This window comes from Aulostomus chinensis, chromosome 15 (genome assembly GCF_037954235.1).
Source record: "Aulostomus chinensis isolate RoL2024-O1b breed Wild chromosome 15, RoL_Achi_v1.0, whole genome shotgun sequence".
Taxonomy (NCBI): domain Eukaryota; kingdom Metazoa; phylum Chordata; class Actinopteri; order Syngnathiformes; family Aulostomidae; genus Aulostomus; species Aulostomus chinensis.
In genome coordinates, this window is record NC_141334.1 from 12,979,668 (window position 1) to 13,002,141 (window position 22,474).

Below are 22,474 nucleotides of genomic sequence, written 5' to 3' on the forward strand. Positions count from 1 at the left end.
TTTTGGACAAATGCGTCCACATCTTGCCGATCCAGTTTATTGTTTTTCCGGGCCTGAATAGCCGTTTGCCGTGCTATCAATGTAAATCGGAAGGAGGCTTTAATGTGACACGCAGAACAAGGTGCTTTTGAAAATGTGGTGAGGATAGAGATAAACATAGCAGGAAAAACAGTGCGCACAGCTGCACAATCAAAAAGAAAAGATAACCTAAGAAAAATCTTTCACAGCGCCCCCCTCCTGACACAGGACTTCACTGTTTGTATATTCTAGCTTCAAGACTGAGGTCATCCGAGGTCATTTTGCATAATACTCTCTGACTGCCCTCAATCACTGCCCTATAAAAGCAGCTGGAACTTCACTGAAAAGTAGATGCACTTAAAGTTGTGTTTTTTTGCCATCTCTGGCTTTATTATTGTGCCTGCCTGCCTGTCGCCGAGGAAAATGTACGCAGCTCTTCTTCTCTTTGCCTTCATGTGCTCGACTGCCTCCACCAATGCAGAGCACCGTCAGCCTTGCCGTAAGAATTTGTTGTTCCATAGTTTTGTTTTTCCGTGTTTCCTTTATGAGTTGTCTTGGTGAGATCGCAAGGTCAGTATGAATTTAAAATGTCTCACCCATAAGAGCTTTCTAACGGATCTTGCCGTCTTTCAGATTCACCAAATATGACAGGATACCTGAATATGGTGAGTTTGAGTCTGTCCTTTTTTTGCCTATTTCAACTATTTTGATACCTAAAATAACATGAACCTTCTACATTTCCCTCTCAATGTGCTCTTTTGAACGAAATCAGATGTCCCTAAGAGGCGAGATTAAAGCATTTGGCCACTTCACGTACGATTCAATGGGGAAGAAACTACGCTTCACATCAAATGAGAGCCAGTATGTGAACAGTTCACAGGAGCATGATCTACTGATGTTTTTTGAAGAGGTGACGGATTTCTGGCTTAAATACACATCCCTGTTGCGTTGTTCAACTGGTGCCTTCATTTTCTGACCTGCTGTTGTCTTATATCTGGCAGGGGATTTTCTATGAGATTGACAGCAAAAACCAGAGCTGTGAGAAAAAAACCCTTCAATCAACCCTGCAACCACTAGATATTCCCGATGATGCCAAGTTCCTGACTGCGATCAGCGTTGGCAATCCATCCATTGATGGGGAAGGAATTAAACTGAACATATGGATGGGATCATCTGCTGAAGTAAAAGGTGTGAGAGATGCTATCGATTAAAACATGCCTGGTTTGTGACAATGTTATGAATCTTGAGTGTGTGAATTTGTTTTGACCTGCATATTTTTTTTCTTTTTTTTAGGATACTCCATGTCTGTGACTGCAGGATGTTTGCCTCTCTCCTCATTCTACTTTTCTGAATCTGTCTCAGTCTTAATCAGGTTGGTAGTTTTGTTGTTGTTGTTGTTGTTGTTTGCTGGTCTCTGTGCAATCATGAGCCCAATGATTATATGCAGCGTCCTATTTGTTGACTAAAAAGACAAATCTTCATTTCTTCTTTTATACCTCTTCATTATAGCCTCTCTGACGTTGACAACGAGATCAAGGATCCCGATCTTCTGCTGGTGCCACCCTATTGTCAGGGGCTACCTGTGGAGGAGACACCAGAAGGGACAGAACATAGTTTCTTGAATGAGTTCATCTAGATGAAGCTTTACCGCGCAGCAGACAATCAGACCCCAATCCAACAGTGTAGACTTTTCTCTCTTCTCATGTGTATTTCCTGTGACATTGCACTACACCTGTTTGATCATCTACTCCACGATGAAGTTATGGCTCTCAGTGATCATACTGTACACATACATGTAAAGGAAGAAGATATGACATGGATTATAGCATTAGTTGTTATTACTAACAGTTGGTGGATTTATAAGTTGGTACTGCTTACAAAACCTGAAAGATATGATTAATGGAACAATAAAATGTCAAAGCTGTCAATGGTGTAAAGAGTTGGGTTTTCTTTTTGTGTGTGTGTGGCGAGATTTATCTCTTAATAAAGGTTCTGGGTTTAGCATGTTTGTGTTTGGATGACCAACAAGTTTTTCATTCTGTTTCTGATCTGGGGCCAAGGGTCATAGTTTATCAGGGCCCAAGCACAGAACAGTGTGTGCGAGCCCTGTTGATATGCAAGTAATCAGTATCATTGATATTCAATCTAATGAATCACGTTTTGAGAGGCATAAACTTGATCAATTCTCATGAAACTACATGCACATCAGGCCTGTGAAATTGTATGTATTTTATGGGTCTCATGCAAAAGTGGTAAATAATCGTCCACAGCTCTCCTTTAGATATTAAAAAAAAATAACCCGGTAGTGCTTTTCAAATTGGTATGCATGTGAAAAAAATAGGACTACAAAAATATTCAGTTGGTACTATGACCTCAACCGAAGTTTGGCCATTTCAATTTGGATTTTTAAGGATTAATGTGTATGTCCAGGGGCTGTACTTTGACAAAGCCCTTTAGAGGCATCTAAACTCAAAAAACTGAGTTAACATATTCAAGAGACCTCTGCTGGGGTTTCTCTTATTATTGGTATTGTTATTATTATAATTATTATTATTATTATTATTTAGGAACATGAAACACATGAATGAAATATCAGCTCTATCTTAAGTGGTCTATCAAAATCCTTTATATCAGTAGAAATAGAAATAGAAAACAATGCAATTACTGCAAACTAATATTAATATGAGAATATTAATAGTTGTATAAAATTAAAATGTAATAACAGCTTTCCTGCTCCACATACCTTGACATATGTCTAAGTTATCGCATGTTCATAGTGCCAAGTCAGTCAAGATGAATGTTTTCTAAAATGTAAAATAAAGGTAAAATCATTTTTTAAAGAATATTTTGGCCTTCCAGTTATTACAGTCAGACACAACAGGTCAGTGCAAATATTAAATATGTGCTCTAGAAGCTTTGGGATATTTTTTCCCCTTATCTGTATGCAGTAGCTGCTAATTCCTTTGTTGCTTCAGTGTCAGGATCATCTAATTATGCGTCCATTGTACACAAACAATAATTATACATTTGTTAGGGTGTTATCACAGTTGTCCACATTTAGTATTACATATCAAACAAAACTGTGCAATTTTGTAAGTAATTCCCGGTGAGGATCTAATGTTCGTAATTATTAGCGTTGGTGACTGTAGTCGAGAAATTCGTGTTTGTTCCTCAAAACTTTAACCCTAACCCCCCTTATCCTCTCACAAATGGTTTGGAAACATCTACACTTCAAAACAGCTGGCAAGTTCCTGTAATTTCGTATGACAATTTTAGCTCTGTCTATATTTATCTTGGGAATTTTTGTAACTGATAATTAAAACAACAAATTGATTGGCTGGGCTATATTGAAGAGGGTAAGGGAGAATTTGAGGAGGCTTAGATTATTACTTAAAAGTTCTGATAAGTCAGTCAGTCAGTTTCTTTTTCTTTTAACTATCTGAGACATAAACTTATTCAAACATTTTTCTGTGTAACTTTTTGTCTAAAGGCTGAGGCCTTTTTTTCCCAGTGTGCTTGGGGACTATTAAACTGATCCCAGGGAAGAAAGTCTCAAACTGGTGCTCCTTCACAGGATGTGTACATTTACCTGCAGTACACGCTGTCACCGACAGGTGGTGTGTGTGTGCTGCATGCAAAAACAACGAAAATACAAACTGTACCTTGTTATGTTAGCCACCAAGGAGGCTCAACGTTTGCTAGCAAATAAAACAATTTATTTAAAGATTTTGAAAATGACAGTTTGTGCGGAAAATCAGTGAATGCACTTTCTTAACCAAGTCAGCAACGTTTGGATTTTTGGTTTGGGTCCGTCGTTGATTTAAAACGAGGTAAGTTGTAAAATGGCGGATAGCTAACATTCGGGGAGTTTGTCATTGATGCCGAAATATATTGGCTCTTGGGACAAATGACATCCGTGTTACTGAGAGTTGTTTGTGCAGTAGTAGACTATATTAAAATACGTTTATATGACAGTGACAGGTAATGGCGAGCTAACCTCATAGCTGGTACAATGTGATGGTCTCGTTAGCGAGCTAATGTTACAGCTAACAGCAATGCTTTTTTTTGTAGCTTGCAACTCATCTGAAAATGCACCAAAAAGAATATGGTGAGTTTAATCCCGGTGCAGCTTCACACACTCGAAGTACTGTGTGAGAGAATCTTCAGGTAAAAACAGAACGTCGCGGCTAGTAACGCTCAGGATGAAGATTAGCTGTCGTTAGCCTGGGAGATGTTTGGCCGTCGTAGCTGAGACAGCACGTCAGGAAGAGAGAGTGGATAGGAATCATGAGCCTCGGAAACATCTGTACTTGTGTTTGTAGTTCGGAAGTATACAACTGCGCGTGTCACGATGGTTGTAGGGTTAAGTTGTTTGAAATGAAATGTGAAAAACTGTTTGGCTAACTTCACATGAACACTTTGGGGAATATCTTACAACTTGCGTAAATATTATCGAGCGATGTGTCACGGAGTGTTTGTTCCAGTCCTGGAGGTTAGGAGTCACCTGCTGAGGATAAATCACACTTGCAGGGGTGCGGCTAGAGATTACTGGGCCCCATGAATAACACTGAACCCCTTCAGTCGTTTCTATGCTCTCTTCATGTTTCTATGGCCTCGTTAGTTATGGGCCTACAGAAATGCACCCATTTTTGTGGTACCCCTGTACATTTCAAGATCTTGTGTTGGAGTCAGGGATGTCCCGTAATACCAGGGATGCCCAAACATCTTTCTGAGGAGGATCTAAACTGAAATGATGGACCAGGCCAAAAGTAAACATGTGTTTTAATAAAGTGTTTTTTGTCTGTGTACCACTGTGCTCCATACATGTTTCTTACATACCTGGTGCCAAATTGACATCCTGCACACTGTCACACTGGCATGTTAAAAAATGGTTCAAAATTAGGGGTGGTACACATTTAGATAGCATTTCAACCTCACAAAAACCAGTATTTTACATTATGATTACTTTTAAACTGGTGGTCCAGATTTGGCCCTGTGGCCCATATAAAGGGTTGGAGTTCTTTTACCATCTGAGGCAAAAGGTGCCAAGTCATATACAATTCACTGAGTCTGTTTTGAAGTAAATCTTATTCAAGTGAAGAATTTCTCATGATTTATTAGTCAGAAGAAACGGAAGAATGAGTTTGTTAACTGTGAGGAAAAGCCCACAGAATTAAAAAAAAACAAACAAACACATGAGCATGGTACCATAAGTTTATTCAGCCCCTCTTACATTCCTGAAATAAAGAGTAGTGGATCAGGTACTGTCTTGACCTGGGAGTTCTCCTGTGGCTGGTCTCCTATGAATCACTCCAAAATACTGAGGAGGATTTCATGATGCTGCTTTCAGAAGTTAAAAAGGTACATTCTGCGGCACATCAGCTGCATGACTTCTCTACATGTGCCACAGAATTCATCTTATCATGGCGTTATCATCTAAGACACGAGAACAGCCTTACCGACTCCAGGGCATCAATTTAATTAAACTGGCTTGAATTTAGTGTTTAAAAACGCGACAGTTTGATAGTTTGCATTCGTCCCCTAATTCTATTCAGTTCATCTTATGATTCGTCAATCCCCTGTCAAGCATCGGAATAGTATTTCATTAATTTAAGAGGTGCTATACAAACACAGTCTGACTGATTGCTCATGGAACAGCTAGAAGAGCAGGGTCAGAGGATGTGATGGGTCTCTCTGGTTTGTAAATCAAAAGCACTCCTGAGCGGTTGTCAGGTGCAAAGTTGTGTTTGTACTTTAAAACCCGACTAAAAATTTTACAACCAATTTGCAGCTGCCCCGTATGGAAAAAACAGCAAGTGCCCACCAGTTTTGAACGTTGACAAATGTTTACAAAAATTGATGTAAAAGTCACGTGAATTCTGATATGACCGGTCTCTCACTTTCACAATGTGACCACATATGGATGTGGGCAGGCTCAGAGACGAGAAGATCTGATTGCAGTCATGGTAATATCGTACAGAAACTAAAACGTGAGTCACAGATGTGTAGAAAATTCAGATTTGCACCACTTTTTCCTGCTTTCTAACTTTCCCTAAGACAATGTTAGCTTTTCCAAAAATTATCCGCCCATCTGCAGTTACTGCTGTGTGAACAGGCCCCACACAAAGCCCTGGTCTAAAGGAGTCTGCTGTAATACTGAGTGCCGAAGCAAAGTTGTGAAGCAACAACATGCTTTTGATTTGTGACGATGGTAATAGGGTTTCAAAAAAGATATAAAAAATAATTGCAATATGGCCTGCTGCATTTTTCCATTTGCAGGTGTAGAGGAGTTTTATCTAGAAGACCGGAGGTGAATGAGACTGAAAATAGACAGAGAGTAAATGGTGTGTATTTACTTGATTTAAAATGAGAAGATGGGGGAGGGAATTATGTTAATGAGAAAAGCCCTTCTCCTCATGAACCCCTTGCTTTCCCTCAGTCAGCTTGTTTTGGATTCACCATCATAGTGCATCTTTCAGTTCTTATTTCTATTTAAAGAAAAAGCATGGTTTGAGGAAACCTGATGCTTTTGGTTCCTTTAATGACAATTATCGGAAGCACCGTGTTGTTAATTAAAACACCAGCCATTAAGGTTGAGTTATCGAAATCAGGGAAAAAATAACAACCAAAAACAACAATTCAAAAACAAACCTGACACACAGGAATCCGATTTATTGTGACTAACACTGGGCAGGCCCTTGTAATTTTGATGCCCAAGGTGAGAATACAATTTTTATTTATTTATTTTGATTTTTCATGTTTGATCATGAAAAAACAACAATTACCTCTCAAGTTAATAAAATAATTCCATAATTGTTCTGGAAGGTGGTGCAGTGGTTATCACACAGCAAGAAGGTTCCAGGTTCGAGCCCCAGCTCCAGCACAGGATCTTTCTGTGTGAGTCTCCATGTTCTCCCTGTTCCTGTGTGGGTTCTCTCTGGTACTCCAGCTTCCTCCCACAGTCCAAAGACATCAAGAGGGGACGAGGCTGATTGATACTCTAAATTGACCATAGGTGTGACTGTGAGTGTGAATGGTTGTCTGTCTCTATGTGTTGGTCCAGTGATGGACTGGTGACCTGTCCAGGGTGAACCCTGCCTCTTGCCTGAAGGCTGTAGGGATAGGCTCCACCCCCACCCCCCCCCCCCCCCCCATGACGCTTATCAGGATAAGCAGAAGAAAATGGAGGAATGGATGGATGTAATGTTCAAATAGCAGAAAATTGGTTCGAGCTTTAGATACGGGTTTTACAATTGACAAGTTAGGTAAACTCACCTGGTCTGGCAGCTAAAAAGAAGCCAGATGATTAAGCTTTTCTCCTGGGTTACTACACCTTCCCCGTATCATCCGATGATCTCAGCCTGTTGTTGGGATGCAAATAACCTCTGCTTTCAATATGAGTAATCCAAAATATTATCAGCAGTCTGCAGATGGCTTATTTTCCTCCAAGGAATGTACAATCATTCTGTCGGTCCGCTAATTCGTTGACATGAGCGCTGGTTTGTTATTCCCCCCTAGAAACCTCAGCCACGACCTGTTATTTATGTCTTATGTAACAGATTGTAATGTAGCATGTCATGAATAACAAGGAGTGAGTGAATAGAGCCCCCTCAGTACCTGTAGGTAAACACTGCCTGTAGGGAAGCCCTCTGAAGGAGATGTTTAATTATTCTGCATCTGATCATGGTTCTCACACTAATGAGATGTGTGATACACTCAGAAGAATCCGTCATTTCATCAGCAATCATTTTGTGGGCAATCTGACTTCTTGTTTAGTTTATAAGACTGATTTTCAGACAGCAAAAATGTGGTGTTCTCAATATAAAAAAAAAAAAACAACGCAAAGTGACAATAAACCAAAGCTGAATATGAATCTATACCTGAACAGAAGTCATTAAAAATACCCTCTTGTTCACAAAGATTAAATCGGCATTGTTCCTGCAGTAGATTTGGGTATTTATCCACTCCAGTCAGCATAGTTACTAAACCCGGTTGAACATGGTAATTTGCCCCATCTGCGTTCTAACCGCATGCTAACTCTGTTCAGTTGGCATTGAATCTGACTAGACTGGAGCGAATGATTTAAACAAGTAACCACAGAAACAACAACTTTCCACGCGCTGTTTATTTGTGGCTGGTTTGAAGTAATAATTGAGCACTATTGTTTGCTCTAGCTCATGCTTAGAGAGATGAGATGCGTACTGCAGATGTTTAATGGAGTCTGCTTCCAACTGTTGGCGGCAAGTATAAGCTGAGGAGTGCATCGCAAGTTGATGTGAAGCTTGAAAAGGAAATGCTTCGCAAATATTTAATGAACTGGAAAAAGCATCTGTCATGTCTGAGTCAGAAACAGGACGCGAGGCCATTTGAGTTGCAAACGCGGCTAGGGTTATTCAGGGATTTCTTATGTGCGTGGGTATGTGACATGTATCAGCGCTTCCCACTAATGGAAGATGAAAATGGAAAATTAACCATTTTGAAGTGTTTTCCAAATGGCGAATCCAAACATCCAAGCTTCTCTAGCATTTGTGTTATGTGTGTTTAGTGCTATTGCTGATTTTAAATGAACAGCAGCAAATGGTAATTTTAAATGAAGGATTCACTGTGTGTATCTTTAGACTGCTATTGGCTTGTTCCTCTCGGTTTCTGTGCAGTGAATGTTCTCTCACTACATCCTTCCACTGCTCTTATTTTCCAGGTGTCTGAGAAGAGATTCCTCCGCACTTTAAGGTCCACAGCAGTTGGTGCTTCAGCAGATCCAGAAAATGTTAAAGAAATGATAGCAGCGCAGGATTTGCACACAGATTTTCAGTTTCCTCAGTAAGCACTGCACCGTTGAGACATGTTGTGTTTTGGTATACGTGTATATAACACTGCCTTGGTATTCTGAGGAACACAAATGCTATTTTGATGTTTGTGTGTTGTGCACAGAGAGGCAGAATCCCAATTGTCTTCAGATACTGACTTTGAGGATCCTGATGGAAAAAATGCAAAGACAGGAAAAAGCACAGTATGTTATTTTCCAATATTTGTTCATATCTGTGTGTTCTTGAGGTCGCACAAACACGAGTTGGTCGATCAAGAAAGATGTGATTAATAATATCCCGTATATGTGCGCATGTAATGTCATGGTCCCACAAAAAAAAACAAAAAAACAACCTGTCTTTTTTTCACTTTTCTAGCCATTCAAGAGAGGCAGGAAGGTGCCTGGAGACAAGGCCAAGGGTGGGGGAGCAGCGAGGGGCCCAGGGGTCAGCTGGGTCAATGGCCATCATCAGGAGAACGGGATGGAGAATATGACTCTCTTTGAGGTGGTTAAAATGGGGAAGAGCGCCACGCAGGTGGGTGCACAGTAGCGTGGCGAAGAGCTTATGTCTTGCTGGGTAGTGCTGTGAATATTTGGACTCTTGTGGTTGCTGCAGGATACGTGAATTTAGAGATTCGTTGGTCTTTCTGCCACTTTAGTGAAGACAGAAATCTCTCAACCGCTGAATGGACTCCCATGCAGTTGTGTGTACTCATGGAGATCATTGGGGTTGTGATAGACGTTGAGTAGCGTTGATGCACACAGGATGATGTTTTATTTGGATTAAACGCAAGGGTAAATCAAAATGTCTTGGTGATGTTTTATCTTTGCAGTCTGTCATTGACGACTGGATCGAGGCTTACAAACATGACAGGGATATTGCTCTCTTGGACTTGATCAACTTCTTCATTCAGTGCTCTGGCTGCAGAGGCAAGTATCAGACTATTTGCGTGTGAAAGGTTGGGTTCTTAAAAGGAGAACAGGGAGCTGAACTATGTTGACCTGATATGATTCTCCTCGTAGGTGCTGTGAGTGCCGAGATGTTCAGACATATGCAGAACTCTGAAATCATTCGAAAAATGACAGAGGAGTTTGATGAGGTGATTCAGGCTGTGTTTTTACATTAAATGACAGTCACCAGGTAGCACGTCCTATCATGAGACTTGTTTTAATCACACACCCAAAGGCAAGTTTTTAAAATGAAAGCAATGGAAATGAGTAAAACAGATACGCATCAGACCTCAATCTGTCCCCTATCATCAAACAGGACAGCGGTGACTATCCATTAACCTTATCAGGGCCACAGTGGAAGAAATTCCGGATAAGCTTCTGTGACTTCATCGCAGTTCTGGTGCGCCAGTGTCAGTACAGTATCATCTACGATGAGTATATGATGGACACGGTCATCTCACTGCTCACCGGCCTGTCTGACTCACAGGTCAGAGCGTTTAGACACACAAGCACACTAGCAGGTCAGTTTTCAAAGTGCACCCCTGCGCTCCTTCTCACTCTCTGCTGTCCAGTCATTCCTTCATGTGTGCACCTGAACATTATTGTCTTCGCCAGCCATGAAGTTGATGACAGCCTTGGTGAACGTGGCTCTAAACCTGAGCATCAACATGGACAACACTCAGAGACAGTACGAGGCAGAGAGGAACAAGGTCATTGCAAAAAGGGCCAATGACAGGTTGGAGCTGCTGTTACAGAAGCGGAAAGAGGTGAGAGAAACTGTCTGTCATCCTTTGTCACTCCATTAAACCCATAATTCCAAACACTTGAAGATCTTTGGAATGTTGTTGATGTCATGAACTAGCAAAATCACATGAAATGGAAGCAGCTACATGACTATTTTGTAAAAATATTTTTGGTAAGTGGAAGAGAGTAGCGATCAGATATTTGATGATTTGTTAGCAGTTGCGTTTGGCTAATGTGGGTATTTTTTTCTGATGAGTATTGAGATGAATACATAGTTGTTGTTTTTTTCATTCCTTGATCTTCGTTGACAGCAAGTACGAATGTAAAATAACCTCAAACTGTCCTGTAAGATTGCTAAAATGACTTTTCCCAACAAACATCTTGAAGGCTAAATATGTATTTTAGTTTTTGCGCTAAAGTGATGAATGAGATGGAGCAAAGATGTATGTTTTCCTGTTATCATACACATTTCAGAAATCATAGTTCGTATCAATAAATTTATCAACCATATCATAAATTTGTGTTTTTCTCTCAGCTTCAAGAAAATCAAGACGAGATTGAGAACATGATGAACGCCATTTTCAAAGGAGTGTTTGTCCACAGATATCGGTATGTGAATCATCGCTTAACTTTCGCACTTTATTTCAGCAAAAGATTGTTTATAAAATGATATTGTCCATGTTTTTCCAACCACTTGTCCTTCCCTCTCCAAATATCATCATGCCGAGGGAAAATGTGAAGATTAATTCATGAGGACTTCAGAAAAGACCGCCACAGTTCCATGAGAAATGAATTGAAAATCATCCGGCCAAAAACCTCTTACCTCTTGTCTTTCGAAATGTTTAATTTTCTGATGATGATCTGATTGGAAGTCTATGCTATTAATAGCTTCAGATTGTTAATGCTTGATCAGCAACATGTATCCCTTGTCCCTCACGCACGATCTTTAATAGTCGCTGCTGCAAAGAACTGCGGGACTACATTTTCCCCTTTAGTTTTGCTAGGGATGTTCCGGTGTATGCTATACTAGACATGTTTAGAGAATTCCGACCTGCTCTGCTCTTTGCTGCCCGGAGTCACTTTAATCTCATTCACTTAGGAGCCCTTCTCAGCAAAGGACTTCTCAACTCCTGCCTTTTGGTGCCCTCTAGTGTCAAATCAGTATCAGCACATCTGTGATTTTGGGTGAAGATGTTTAGATTAGAGCCTTTCTGCTACTGCTGTTGACACAAAGAAGACATTGTAAACTTACATTGTAACTTCATGCACATTCTTGTGTTTCACAGGGATGCTATAGCTGATATTCGAGCTATCTGTATTGAGGAGATCGGCATGTGGATGAAGCTGTACAGCGACGCCTTCCTCAATGACAGTTACTTGAAGTATGTTGGCTGGACAATGCATGACAAGGTGAGACCCCATAATGTAGATGTTGAAGTATTTAGATCTCAGTACTAGATATCGAGTCTTCCTGCAGTCACTTCACAATTCAAACCATCTGTGTGTGTGTGTGTGTGTGTGTGTGTGTGTGTGTGTGTGTGTGTGTGTGTGTGTGTGTGTACGTGTGTCCCCTCCCAGTCGCACCACAGGGATCTTTCAGTTCCCTTTTCAGCTCTTTCACAAAAAAAAAACCTCATCCACATTTCTCTGTATTGTTTACATTATGTGCAGTTAATTTATATTTCTTTGTATTTGCCACTAGTGCAGAGTATTTTTCTACAATATTTCATGAAGAAATCATAAAGAAATGCCTCTATATTAGTAGAAGACCTAATTCTGGTCTGAATCACTAATTAATCCATCATGTCCTTGAATCTAACTCTAACAGCACCAAATAAAATAAAAAAAGGTGTGATGACTTTGTCTGCACAAGAGAATGCTGGTCTTTTCCTTTGCTTCTGAAGGTTTGATTTAAATAAAGGGGTTGAACTTGAGTAATAGTAAAGTGTCCCCTGAGTTTTGGCTTTGGTAAATCTTTTCTGTATTTCTGCTCCAGCAAGGTGAGGTGCGGTTAAAATGCCTGACTGCCCTTCAAGGCCTATACTACAACAGAGAACTTGGTACTCGACTAGAACTCTTCACAAGTCGCTTCAAGGTAACCCAGCAGCCACATCACCTCTGTACCAGTTACTGCATTACTGGAATGCATTCGATTTACTCTTAATGTCAGAATTTTGACATTGTATCCATGCATGTGACAGCTGATGTTGGAATGTCCCAGGCTAAGATATCTTCTCACTTCTCACTGACAGGACCGCATCGTGTCTATGACTCTGGACAAAGAATATGACGTTGCAGTGCAAGCCATTAAACTTCTGACACTAGTGCTGCAGTGAGTAACCTCTTCTCTATCTGATGGTTGCATTTTTCTAGAAAAGATTGTGAATGAGATATGTGGTCAGAATTGGTGGCAACCCTGAATTTCAAGTATACAATTTCGAAGCTATTGAACAACATCAACAACAACAAAAAAACGAGAAAAAAAATCACTAAGTAAAATAGATAATAAAGACAAACAATGTACGCCAAACACGAGTAGTCGTATCATTCTTATGGACTTGAACACTTTGCCACCAGTAAAACATGATGGAATAAATCAGAAGATTATTAAGTCATGTTTGAATTAAATACATCCTCCAAAGTTAGAAAGCCATTTGAAGCAGAGCTCTCAGGACTTTGACCAGGACATGCTGATCTGCTTTGGATCATCATGTGTGGTGATACAAAGAACACCTACAGCAGCACAAAAGAATAGTTGACAAGGACAAGACAGAATATTTATTCTGGCCGGCAATGAGTCCAGGCAGAAATCCTTTTAAAAACCTGAGAGAACTGAAAATCTGCGTCTGCACAAAGAATTTCCGCAAACTACAAAGAGAAATATTTAAAGGCTGTCATTTCAGCCAACGGAATACATTAAAAGAGTATATTTTGGAGTTTTTTTTTCCTCCACTGACCTTGGGACATTTTATCCCAACATTTTGATAGTATAAAAATGATTAATTTACATTTATTTTTGAAGATATTCTGAGTCATGTGCTTGAAATTCAGTGGTGCCGACAAGATGTTTGAGCCTCAGAATGATGCATTTGCTGGGTTGGATACTAGAAAGCTGTTTAAATTTTCATCTGTTGAAGGGGGAAGGTTTCTCTTGTGCACATTGAAATTCTGAGCTCATCTAAGGCAGAAATTGCTCTTCAGAGCAAATTATTTTTATGACTTCATTTGTCTGAGGGTGATCTTAAAATCATCTGGCACTCTACTAAGAACTGAACTTTCATTGAACAGGAGCAGTGATGAGGTGTTGACCGCAGAGGACTGTGAGAGTGTTTATCACCTGGTTTACTCAGCCCATCGACCCATTGCCGTTTCAGCAGGAGAGTTCCTGTTTAAGAAGTAAGTGCTTGCATGCTTGAAACTTCCCTAGTGGATATAATTCACATCATTATCACATTTATATTGAGTCACCTGGATTTTTAGGCTCTTTAGCCATCGAGGTCCAGAGGAGGAGGGATTACCCAGGAGGGGAAGACAGAGCCTCAATGGCAGCCTTATCAAGACTACTGTCTTCTTCTTTTTGGAAAGTGAGGTACGCCTGTCTTTTTGTCACTCGTTAACCCCAATAGCATGCCAATTACAACAGGTCTGTTAATTAAATAGTAAGTGAAATATATATAATTTATTGGGTCCAAACTTTGGATGTCTCCTAGTTGCATGAACATGGGGCGTACTTGGTGGACAGCCTTTGGGAGTGTGCATCAGAGCTGCTGAAGGACTGGGAGACTATGATCAGCCTGCTGCTGGATGAGCCCGTGCCAGGGGAGGAGGGTAACAACCCTCTCAATTACTCATTTTCAGCCACAGTGGTAGAAAAGCAGACATTTTTGAATTTCTCTCATGCGTCACTTTAATTCTTGATTAGTATTATAGTTGTGGTTTGAAGGTCTTATGATGACAACGCCCGTAACTTTCTGTGACCCTTTTTTTGAAGCGCTGAGTGATCGTCAGGAGACGGCTCTGGTCGAGATCATGCTCTGTGCCATTCGACAGGCTTGTGAATGCCACCCTCCAGTAGGCAGGGGCACAGGGAAGAGGGTGAGCCCCCGGTTATCATGCTTGACACCCTTGACGATTAAACAACTTTCTTGCTTAGATTAATTAAAGTTAATGTCATTCTTTTTGCACGCGAAAGGTTCTGACCGCAAAGGAGAAGAAAACACAGCTAGACGATCGGACACGAATCACAGAGATGTTTGCTGTTGCATTGCCTCTGTTACTGGCAAAGGTGATCGCTTGCTTTCTGAACCACGGCCTACCTGACATGTATATTTGCCTTGACTCAGTCTTACTGCTCTGTTGTTTCTTGACGTAGTACTGCGTTGATATCGATAAAGTGACCAATCTGCTACAAATACCAAAGTACTTTGATCTTGACATCTACACAACTGGCCGATTAGAAAAGGTGTGCCCATTTTTTCATCTTTGTTTTAATTTCTGCAAGTTGTAATCTCCATCCAGTGCCAGTAAAACAATGTTTTGCGCTTTCTTCAAGCACTTGGATGCTTTGTTGCGGCAAATCTGGGAGGTGATAGATAAGCACACAGACACTGAGGTCCTGGAGGCCTGTTCTACCACCTACCACTATCTCTGCAATGAAGAGTTCACTATCTACAACCGGGTGGATATTGCTCGCTCCCAGCTTCTCGATGAGCTTGTAGATAAATTCAACAGACTCCTGGAGGACTTCCTGGAAGAGGTATGTGCTGCAGGATTTGTTCGATAAAGAATAGACTGCGATGAATCCTCTAAAATTTAATAATCTTGAGCTCATCTCTGTCAGGGTGAAGAACCAGATGACGATGACTCCTATCAAGTTCTCTCCACTCTCAAGAAGATCAGTGCTTTCCACAAGTAAAGCAAACTGATTTGTGCTTTCTGCGTGATTTATAGAAGCCCTCAAATAGCATTATTTTATTTCAATCCTGTAGAAGACATTTATAACGCTTAAATGTATATTATTATGCATTTATGTAGTTTCCTTTTTTTATTCTTTTTTTTTTTTGTTGCTGCCAGTGCACATGACCTGACAAAGTGGGATCTTTTCACCAGCAACTACAGGCTTCTCAACACAGGCCTGCAGAACGGGGATATGCCTGAGCAGGTACTCCAGACCCAACAATAGAGTCTCTGCTCTTGTTTTCAGCAACATTATCGAAATGTAAAACCAACAATTCAGTCTTGGCATGGAATGTCCTAAAAGCTAATCACATCCATCTGATTTTTTTCTCCCCCTCCAGATTGTGATTCAAGCAATGCAGTGCACGCACTACATCATCCTTTGGCATCTAGCGAAGGTTTCAGGTGGCACCTCACCGAAGGTATTCATACTATGTATGATGCATTTTAAGAGGTAGCAGCAAAACTAACAGAAGATCTAAGATTAGATAAACTGCAATAGATTGTCTGGATATTTTTTTGGGCAAATGGAGACGTCATGATGGTATTAACTCGAAGCAAAGCCACCCTCAAAATTGCAACTAGCTGCTGTTAGCAGAAATAACATCTATGCACAGATTCAATGAGAGTCCTTTCGCCTTAAATGTCACTTGTTCCACTTGAATGTTTATTGCTATTATGCTGCAGTATCAAAGAATTTACAGTGTTCTTCGAAAAAGTCAGAGATTTTTATCGCGAGTGTTATAAGGCATTCTCTTTATGGTTTTGCGGTACTTTTACAGCCATATTATAACTGAATATTTGCTCTTTTAGGGTGATATGGTGACTTTGAGAAAGCAAATGAGAGCTTTCTGCTTGATGTGTCAGCGATACTTAAACAGCATCAACACGGCTGTCAAAGAGCAGGTGGGATTATACTGCCCAGCCAATCGATAACTTCCTCCTTTTCACTACGACTGAAAACATTCGCTGGTCAGTATTCTCATAAAACTACTGTGTTTATTCCAGGCCTTCACCACACTATGTGATCTGCTATTGATCTTCAGCCACCAAATCATGGCTTCAGGCCGGGAACAACTTGAACCTCTGGTGTATACGCCTGACTCCTCACTGCAGACTGAGCTGCTCAACTTCATCATGGATCAAGTTTTCATCGATCAGGATGATGACAGCAACAGCACAGGTAAGAGTCCGTCATCGCTCTTGTGCTAACGGAGAAGTTGGACTGTATATTATTTACTGAAATGTGGGTTTCTAAAAAAAAAAAATTTTTACTCTATTTTTGTTGTTGTACTTTTCAGACGGGCATCAAGATGATGAAGCCAATAAAATAGAGGCTCTGCACAAGCGAAGAAACCTCCTGGCTGCTTATTGTAAATTAATCACGTACAATGTTGTGGAAATGAACACTGGAGCAGATATATTTAAACAGTATATGAGGGTAGGTTTAGACCCCCTTTTTTCGTTACAATTATCAAGAATCACTCCCTGGTCTTCTTTTTAACACTGTTTTCTCCCTTCCGTCTTAGTATTACAACGACTATGGCGATATCATCAAGGAAACAATGAGTAAAACAAGACAAATCGACAAAATCCAGTGTGCGAGAACCCTCATTTTAAGCCTGCAAAAGGTAAGATTCTTGGTGGAAGTCAGTAAAATAAGTCAGTATTTTTATTTGTTCATTCATTAAGAAACATTAGAGTGTAGTACACAAGTATGTCTTCATACTCATATAAGAGAGAAAGCTGGTGGTCTTTTTTTCAACTGTTTTATAATGTGTAATAGCCCGTGTCCACCAACGTGTTCTTCCTGTAGGTGATTGTGTCTTTAAAATGTTTTCAATGGGAGCGCTGCAATAGAGAAGCTCGTCAACACTCACCGACATTGTGCGCGTCAGGACTTCTACTCATCCAAAGCTTTTCATGAATCCACACAAAATAGCGCGTCTGTCTTCTTGCCGTCAGTGATTGAAATCTTTCTTTCATCCAGGGGAGTAATTCAGCCTTGGACCACCTTTTTTATTTTTTACTTCATATTACTATCACATTACCAAAACTTCACCTCACAAGTGCTCTCAAACACTCCCAGTCGGATGCTATCAGGAGAACACCGGACATTTTCAGCTGCGAAAAAAAACAACTTTGGTGGACACAGGCCCTACCCGTAGATCATAACTGCATTTAGTCTGAACAACACTTGTAAAGTAAGGTTAAAATGTTTGTTTGTCTTGTTTTCTTTTGCAGTTATTTAATGAGATGTTGTCCGAGCTTGGCTTTAATTTTGATCGCTCATCATCAGCCTTCTGTGGCATAAAAGAGCTTGCCAGGCGCTTCTCATTGACTTTTGGCTTGGATCAGTTGAAGACCAGGGAGGCTATTGCTATGTTACATAAGTAAGGAGTTTTCCTGAGCCAATACTTTGCACACAATTCGGGTCTTAAACCGACAGCTATGTTTTTAATGAGCAAGGCGTTCTACTCATTATTTCCTTTTTATTGATTTAGGAATGGAATTGAGTTTTCTTTCAAGGAACCTAGCCCCCAAGGAGAGGGGAGTCCACCTCTCAATCTTGCGTTTTTGGATATTCTGAGCGAGTTTTCAAGTAAACTAATCCGTCAGGACAAGAGAACAGTGTAAGTCAGAGGAACAAGTGATTTATGTCATAAATTTCATATATATATATATGTATATACACACACACACACACACACAATATTACTTTGAGCATGGAGCTGCTTCTAACTGTGACCACTGTCATTCTGACAGTCACATGTACCTGGAGCGCTTCATGACATTTCAGATGGCTCTGCAGCGAGAGGACTGCTGGCTGCCCCTCATCTCATACAGGAACTCCCTGCAGGCTGGTGGGGATGATGACACCATGTCTGTCATCAGTGGGATCAGCAGTCGAGGTTCCACCATCAGGAGTAAGAAGTCCAAGACAGCCACTGTTGGCAAAAGGAAATTGCCTGAAGGTGAGCAGTTTGACGTCAGTATGCTTTGTGTACTGGAGGAATTGATATACAATACTTCATGCGTAATAAACCAGCAGCTTTCAAGTTTTTGCTGGGAAAAGTGGATCACACAAATGACGAGCCGATTTGTCTGCCAAATCCACAGACTCAAAAAAACTCACACATGTTCACTTCAACAACGCCCAGGTGGCATTTTGTCTCTGGAGTACATCACCTGCAGTCTCCTGATGGTTTGTATGCACTCAGGAAGGTACGAGAGCTCTGTGGTTGAATTGGTTCTTCTCTCTAACAGAAGAGAACAGCTGCAGCAGCAGTGATGCAGTTTGGATGAACCGTGAGCAGAATGTCCAGACGCCAGTGATGATGCATTCACCTCACCTCACCTCCACTGCACTGAGGGACCCAAAGAAGATGAGGCCTGAGGACAGCTATGTGGCTGCTTATGCCATGCCAACAGAGCAGCATCCCCATCAGGCTGTTCCTCCTCAGCAGCAGCAGCAGCAGCAGCAACAGCCACATCATCCCCATCAGGCTACCATCGATTACAAGTACTGCAACTATTACCTGTGAAATTGAATATTTGGATGTTGTGTGACTGTTTCATGTTTCTTGTGCTGCTTTTGTGAAACCCGACAGAATGTTTAATTCTTGGTTAAATACTGTTCAATGTCTCACAGCACCCAGGTCAGGTGGATGTTAACACAGAGGCAGCAAGCCGAGGCCCGTCAGCAGCAGGAGCGGGTTAGCATGCAATACGCTAAGATGAGGAACCACATGCAGCAAGCGATGTAAGATGGTGTCTCTCTACATAAGTAGGGGTTAAGTGGATGAAAGATTAGACGTTACATCCAGTCCATAGGCAACATCAAATGCACCTTTCATTTACGTCCATTTGTCTGACTGACATGTTTGCCTGTGTCCTCAGTCGTCGAGGAACTGGACTCATGGAGGATGATGAGGAGCCAATAGTGGAGGATGTCATGATGTCATCAGAGGATCGTTTGGAAGACATCAACGAGGGCATGGACTTTGACACTATGGACATAGACCTGGTAATTTCATCAGGGTTCTGCAGACCTTTAAAAAAAAAAAAAAGTCAACTAATGTTTTTCACGGGTAAATAGTTTTGATTATTACAAGAACCTGAACCACATTTCAACCGCCTCAGTGGTCCAATCAGTGCTGATGTTTTTCTGAATAAAATGGTCCCGTTTGTCGACTTAAGACAACTAAAGATTGTGAAGATGGAATTACATAGGATGATCGCACATTGGTTGAGGAACACAGGATGTTGTTATTAATCTTGAATAGGATCCGAATTTGATGACATATTGGCTCGCTGGTGGTATACGCTTTCCCTAGTGCCCTTTAGTTCCATTTTTGATGCATTATGCTGACTGAGCCTTTGTTTTCCAGCCGGCATCAAAGAATCGCAGAGAAAGAACTGAACTTAAGCCAGACTACTTCGATCCATCCTCCATCATGGATGATTCGGTGAGTATTAGCCGTGTGGTCATTTTATTGGCGTAAACACAGTTTTCTCACGATTGTGACACGACTAAAGCCATTCGCAAACACCACTTGTTATTCATGCAGTCAGATATCACAGTAAGTTACGAAAATACTTGACGGAAACAATCCTCATTTGATTGATTTGAACTCCTGTTACTTTGTCATCATTGCAAACGGCAGCAGTAGAATATCTATGTACTGAATAGATGTAATCGTAGTAGAGCATGTAATGACAAACATTACAGTCTATACACACTTTACCTGAAATATTCATTTATTTTGGTAGAATAAAAAAAACAACAACAACAATTTTTTTCTCTCTTTTTCGTGTCACAATATATTTGACATAAATGTAGCCATTTGTCTCCTTTAAGCTGCCCCCCTATATATAACTTGTAAGTCTAAAGTTCTGAAAGCTTGGATTTCCTTAGTTCTCAGATTATGAATATACAATATGTCTAAATAACCTTTTGTCCGTCCAGGTTCTCAATGTGTCAATGTTTTAGTACGAACTTGATGCATCATGGACACTGTATTACCAAAATCCTCGGATGATGTGACGGATCGCTGATCAGAATAGAGCCAAATGGACTACTGGAAATGGTTCGTGAGACACCAATGTTTGCCTCTTGGAGACTGCATTAAAACATAGATCTTGAATTTGAATTTTTTTCTGTTATTTTCAACTACCAGACTTCATCACTCTATGTGAAAAATGGCTTTATAGGTTTGCCCTGACAAAAACTTCCGCTAGCTTTCACTAAGATTTCCGTCAGCATCACGTTAGGGTGAATTAAAGCGCCAGTACTGTCTGGACTTGTGTGACAGGTGAGGGGACAATAACATACTGAAATTCAGATTTATAACATATACCTTTAATCTTTTTCATGAGTAGACAAAAATTGTCTGATGTAGATACATAGAAGCCAATATAATTGGGGGGGGGGCCACAAATTATTGAACACCAGCAGATCTTAAAGTAGCCCTGCAAAAGCACTGCTTCTATGATGCACAGCGTTCAGTTATTGAACAATCACATGACAGGGCAGTTTACACACAGACTCCTCCCTGCCTATATCTATAACAGAAACTGAACGCAGCTTGATAAAGGCAGGATATATTGCTGGGCTATTGAATTGAACTGCGTTATATTTTAAAGGTGTCAATGATATTGTGATCACCTACTGTACTTTAAAACTGTAGATTTTGGCATGGCATGTAGCCATATATCGGAACATGTACACAGTAAAGTATAATGTGAACTGGTGTCTCATACTGTTCAAAGGCCTTGCCACAAAATGATATACGGTATTCTCAGATTTCTTTGTGATGGTATTTTTTAGAGATATGTGTCCTGCTTTTATACCTTATAGATGACTTTGATTTATAGATATTTTGTATTGACAATCAATTGTAAATTAAGGGTTTCTAATCATGTTATTTCACATAGATGAAATAATCCTTTTTAATGGAGATGATTGTTACTATAGATATGGTCAGCTGTTTTTATCTTCTTTTCATCTATCTAGAATGAATGGTTGAAATAGAAATAAATTGTCCAAATGTAGAAATGTGACAAATTTATAGCTTGAAAAATTACTTTCTAATACTGGGATCATTAACGGTGTCATACACAGACATTGATGCAAATTTGAAAATGTAATCTCCTATATTGTAAGTATTTTCTCCACTCTATTATATTTAATAGTATCTAATGACATAGAAATGACATAATTACAATCTTTAAATGAAAGGACTTGAAAATGGTTGGGAGGTGTGTGTGTTTTGTCGTTTGTTTTGTTTTCCAGTTCTTGTGTGCGCAGAGGAATCTTTTCAAACGGCCAATTTATTTGGTGTATCACTGTTGCTTGTATAAGAGTTATAGAATTATTCTAAATTACAAAGTTCTAGAATTATTTAGCCAACAATTATAGTATCAGAAATGTATATTATACATAATATAATATTGTGAATAGGTGCTTATTTTATATTTGCAGTTTCTGTTTGCTTGACAGTTAAGTGGAAGGTTAAAGAAATAGAATGTACCTATTTTAAGTTAACCCTACTAATTGGCAAGTGTACATGCATTGTTCTGTTTGTCTTTGAAATGATTGTTGTGGCATTTCTTTACCTCTGTGTATCGGCCTGGTTGGCAGAATCAGATTTTATGGGAAAAGATGTAATCATATTGTTGTTATAAACAAATCCCTATTTTTTTCTGAATCTCAGTATTGTCTGGGAAAAGATCACACGGTCTTAATCATTAACATTTACATACTAACTAGTCATGTTAGCCAGATGAGGAAAAATACATCTTTGAATTGCTTGTAACTTTACAGTTTGGATCTTCTCTGTTTTGCATTGAACTGCTGAAAATGTGCATACATCTGTCTGTTAAAACATATTTAAATTTTTGTGTATAATAAATTTGTGTTTTTATGCTATTTACCAAGTGTCCTGTGCATTTTTGACTATATAAATATATTTTTGACTGTATAAATCTTTACAATGG

At 40.0% G+C, this 22,474-nt stretch overlaps 2 protein-coding genes across 5 annotated transcripts; both read left to right on the top strand.

The window, feature by feature from the left end:
- Positions 1-348: 348 nt before the first annotated feature.
- Positions 349-1,946, top strand: epd (ependymin). Its single transcript, XM_086226103.1, has 6 exons — positions 349-517; positions 652-683; positions 791-928; positions 1,020-1,206; positions 1,312-1,390; positions 1,528-1,946. The coding sequence occupies exons 1-6, from the start codon at positions 370-372 to the stop codon at positions 1,652-1,654; spliced, it is 711 nt and encodes a 236-aa protein (XP_086082229.1). The 5' UTR covers positions 349-369; the 3' UTR covers positions 1,655-1,946.
- Positions 1,947-3,661: 1,715 nt separating this feature from the next.
- On the top strand, positions 3,662-22,359 carry stag2a (STAG2 cohesin complex component a). Of its 4 annotated transcripts, XM_086226059.1 has the most exons (35): positions 3,662-3,848; positions 4,090-4,126; positions 8,717-8,838; positions 8,950-9,028; positions 9,201-9,359; positions 9,658-9,754; positions 9,848-9,924; positions 10,092-10,296; positions 10,391-10,542; positions 11,055-11,128; positions 11,806-11,929; positions 12,516-12,614; positions 12,772-12,851; positions 13,808-13,915; positions 14,000-14,108; positions 14,230-14,347; positions 14,511-14,614; positions 14,712-14,804; positions 14,892-14,981; positions 15,072-15,275; positions 15,360-15,430; positions 15,593-15,680; positions 15,817-15,897; positions 16,289-16,381; positions 16,484-16,658; positions 16,777-16,916; positions 17,005-17,106; positions 17,720-17,868; positions 17,980-18,108; positions 18,242-18,450; positions 18,743-18,998; positions 19,128-19,238; positions 19,376-19,502; positions 19,867-19,944; positions 20,445-22,359. In XM_086226059.1, exons 2-35 carry the CDS (start codon positions 4,124-4,126, stop codon positions 20,466-20,468), a joined length of 3,930 nt encoding a protein of 1,309 aa, XP_086082185.1. In that variant the 5' UTR covers positions 3,662-3,848; positions 4,090-4,123; the 3' UTR covers positions 20,469-22,359. The 4 variants fall into 4 exon arrangements, with proteins under 4 accessions (XP_086082185.1, XP_086082186.1, XP_086082188.1 ...); XM_086226060.1 differs by lacking the exon at positions 4,090-4,126; XM_086226061.1 differs by lacking the exons at positions 3,662-3,848; positions 4,090-4,126 and adding an exon at positions 6,881-6,915.
- The last annotated feature ends 115 nt before the right edge of the window (positions 22,360-22,474 follow it).

What these genes read in the sequence shown, in the direction of transcription:
- stag2a (XM_086226059.1), top strand. An exon ending in TGTTACAGAAGCGGAAAGAG is followed by an intron (nt 10,543 to 11,054) that starts GTGAGAGAAACT and finishes TTTTTCTCTCAG; the next exon opens with CTTCAAGAAAATCAAGACGA. An exon ending in TCTTCTTTTTGGAAAGTGAG is followed by an intron (nt 14,109 to 14,229) that starts GTACGCCTGTCT and finishes GATGTCTCCTAG; the next exon opens with TTGCATGAACATGGGGCGTA.
- epd (XM_086226103.1), top strand. Translation starts at nt 370, where the DNA reads ATGCACTTAAAGTTGTGTTTTTTTGCCATCTCTGGCTTTATTATTGTG. An exon ending in TACTGATGTTTTTTGAAGAG is followed by an intron (nt 929 to 1,019) that starts GTGACGGATTTC and finishes TATATCTGGCAG; the next exon opens with GGGATTTTCTATGAGATTGA. An exon ending in ATCATCTGCTGAAGTAAAAG is followed by an intron (nt 1,207 to 1,311) that starts GTGTGAGAGATG and finishes TCTTTTTTTTAG; the next exon opens with GATACTCCATGTCTGTGACT.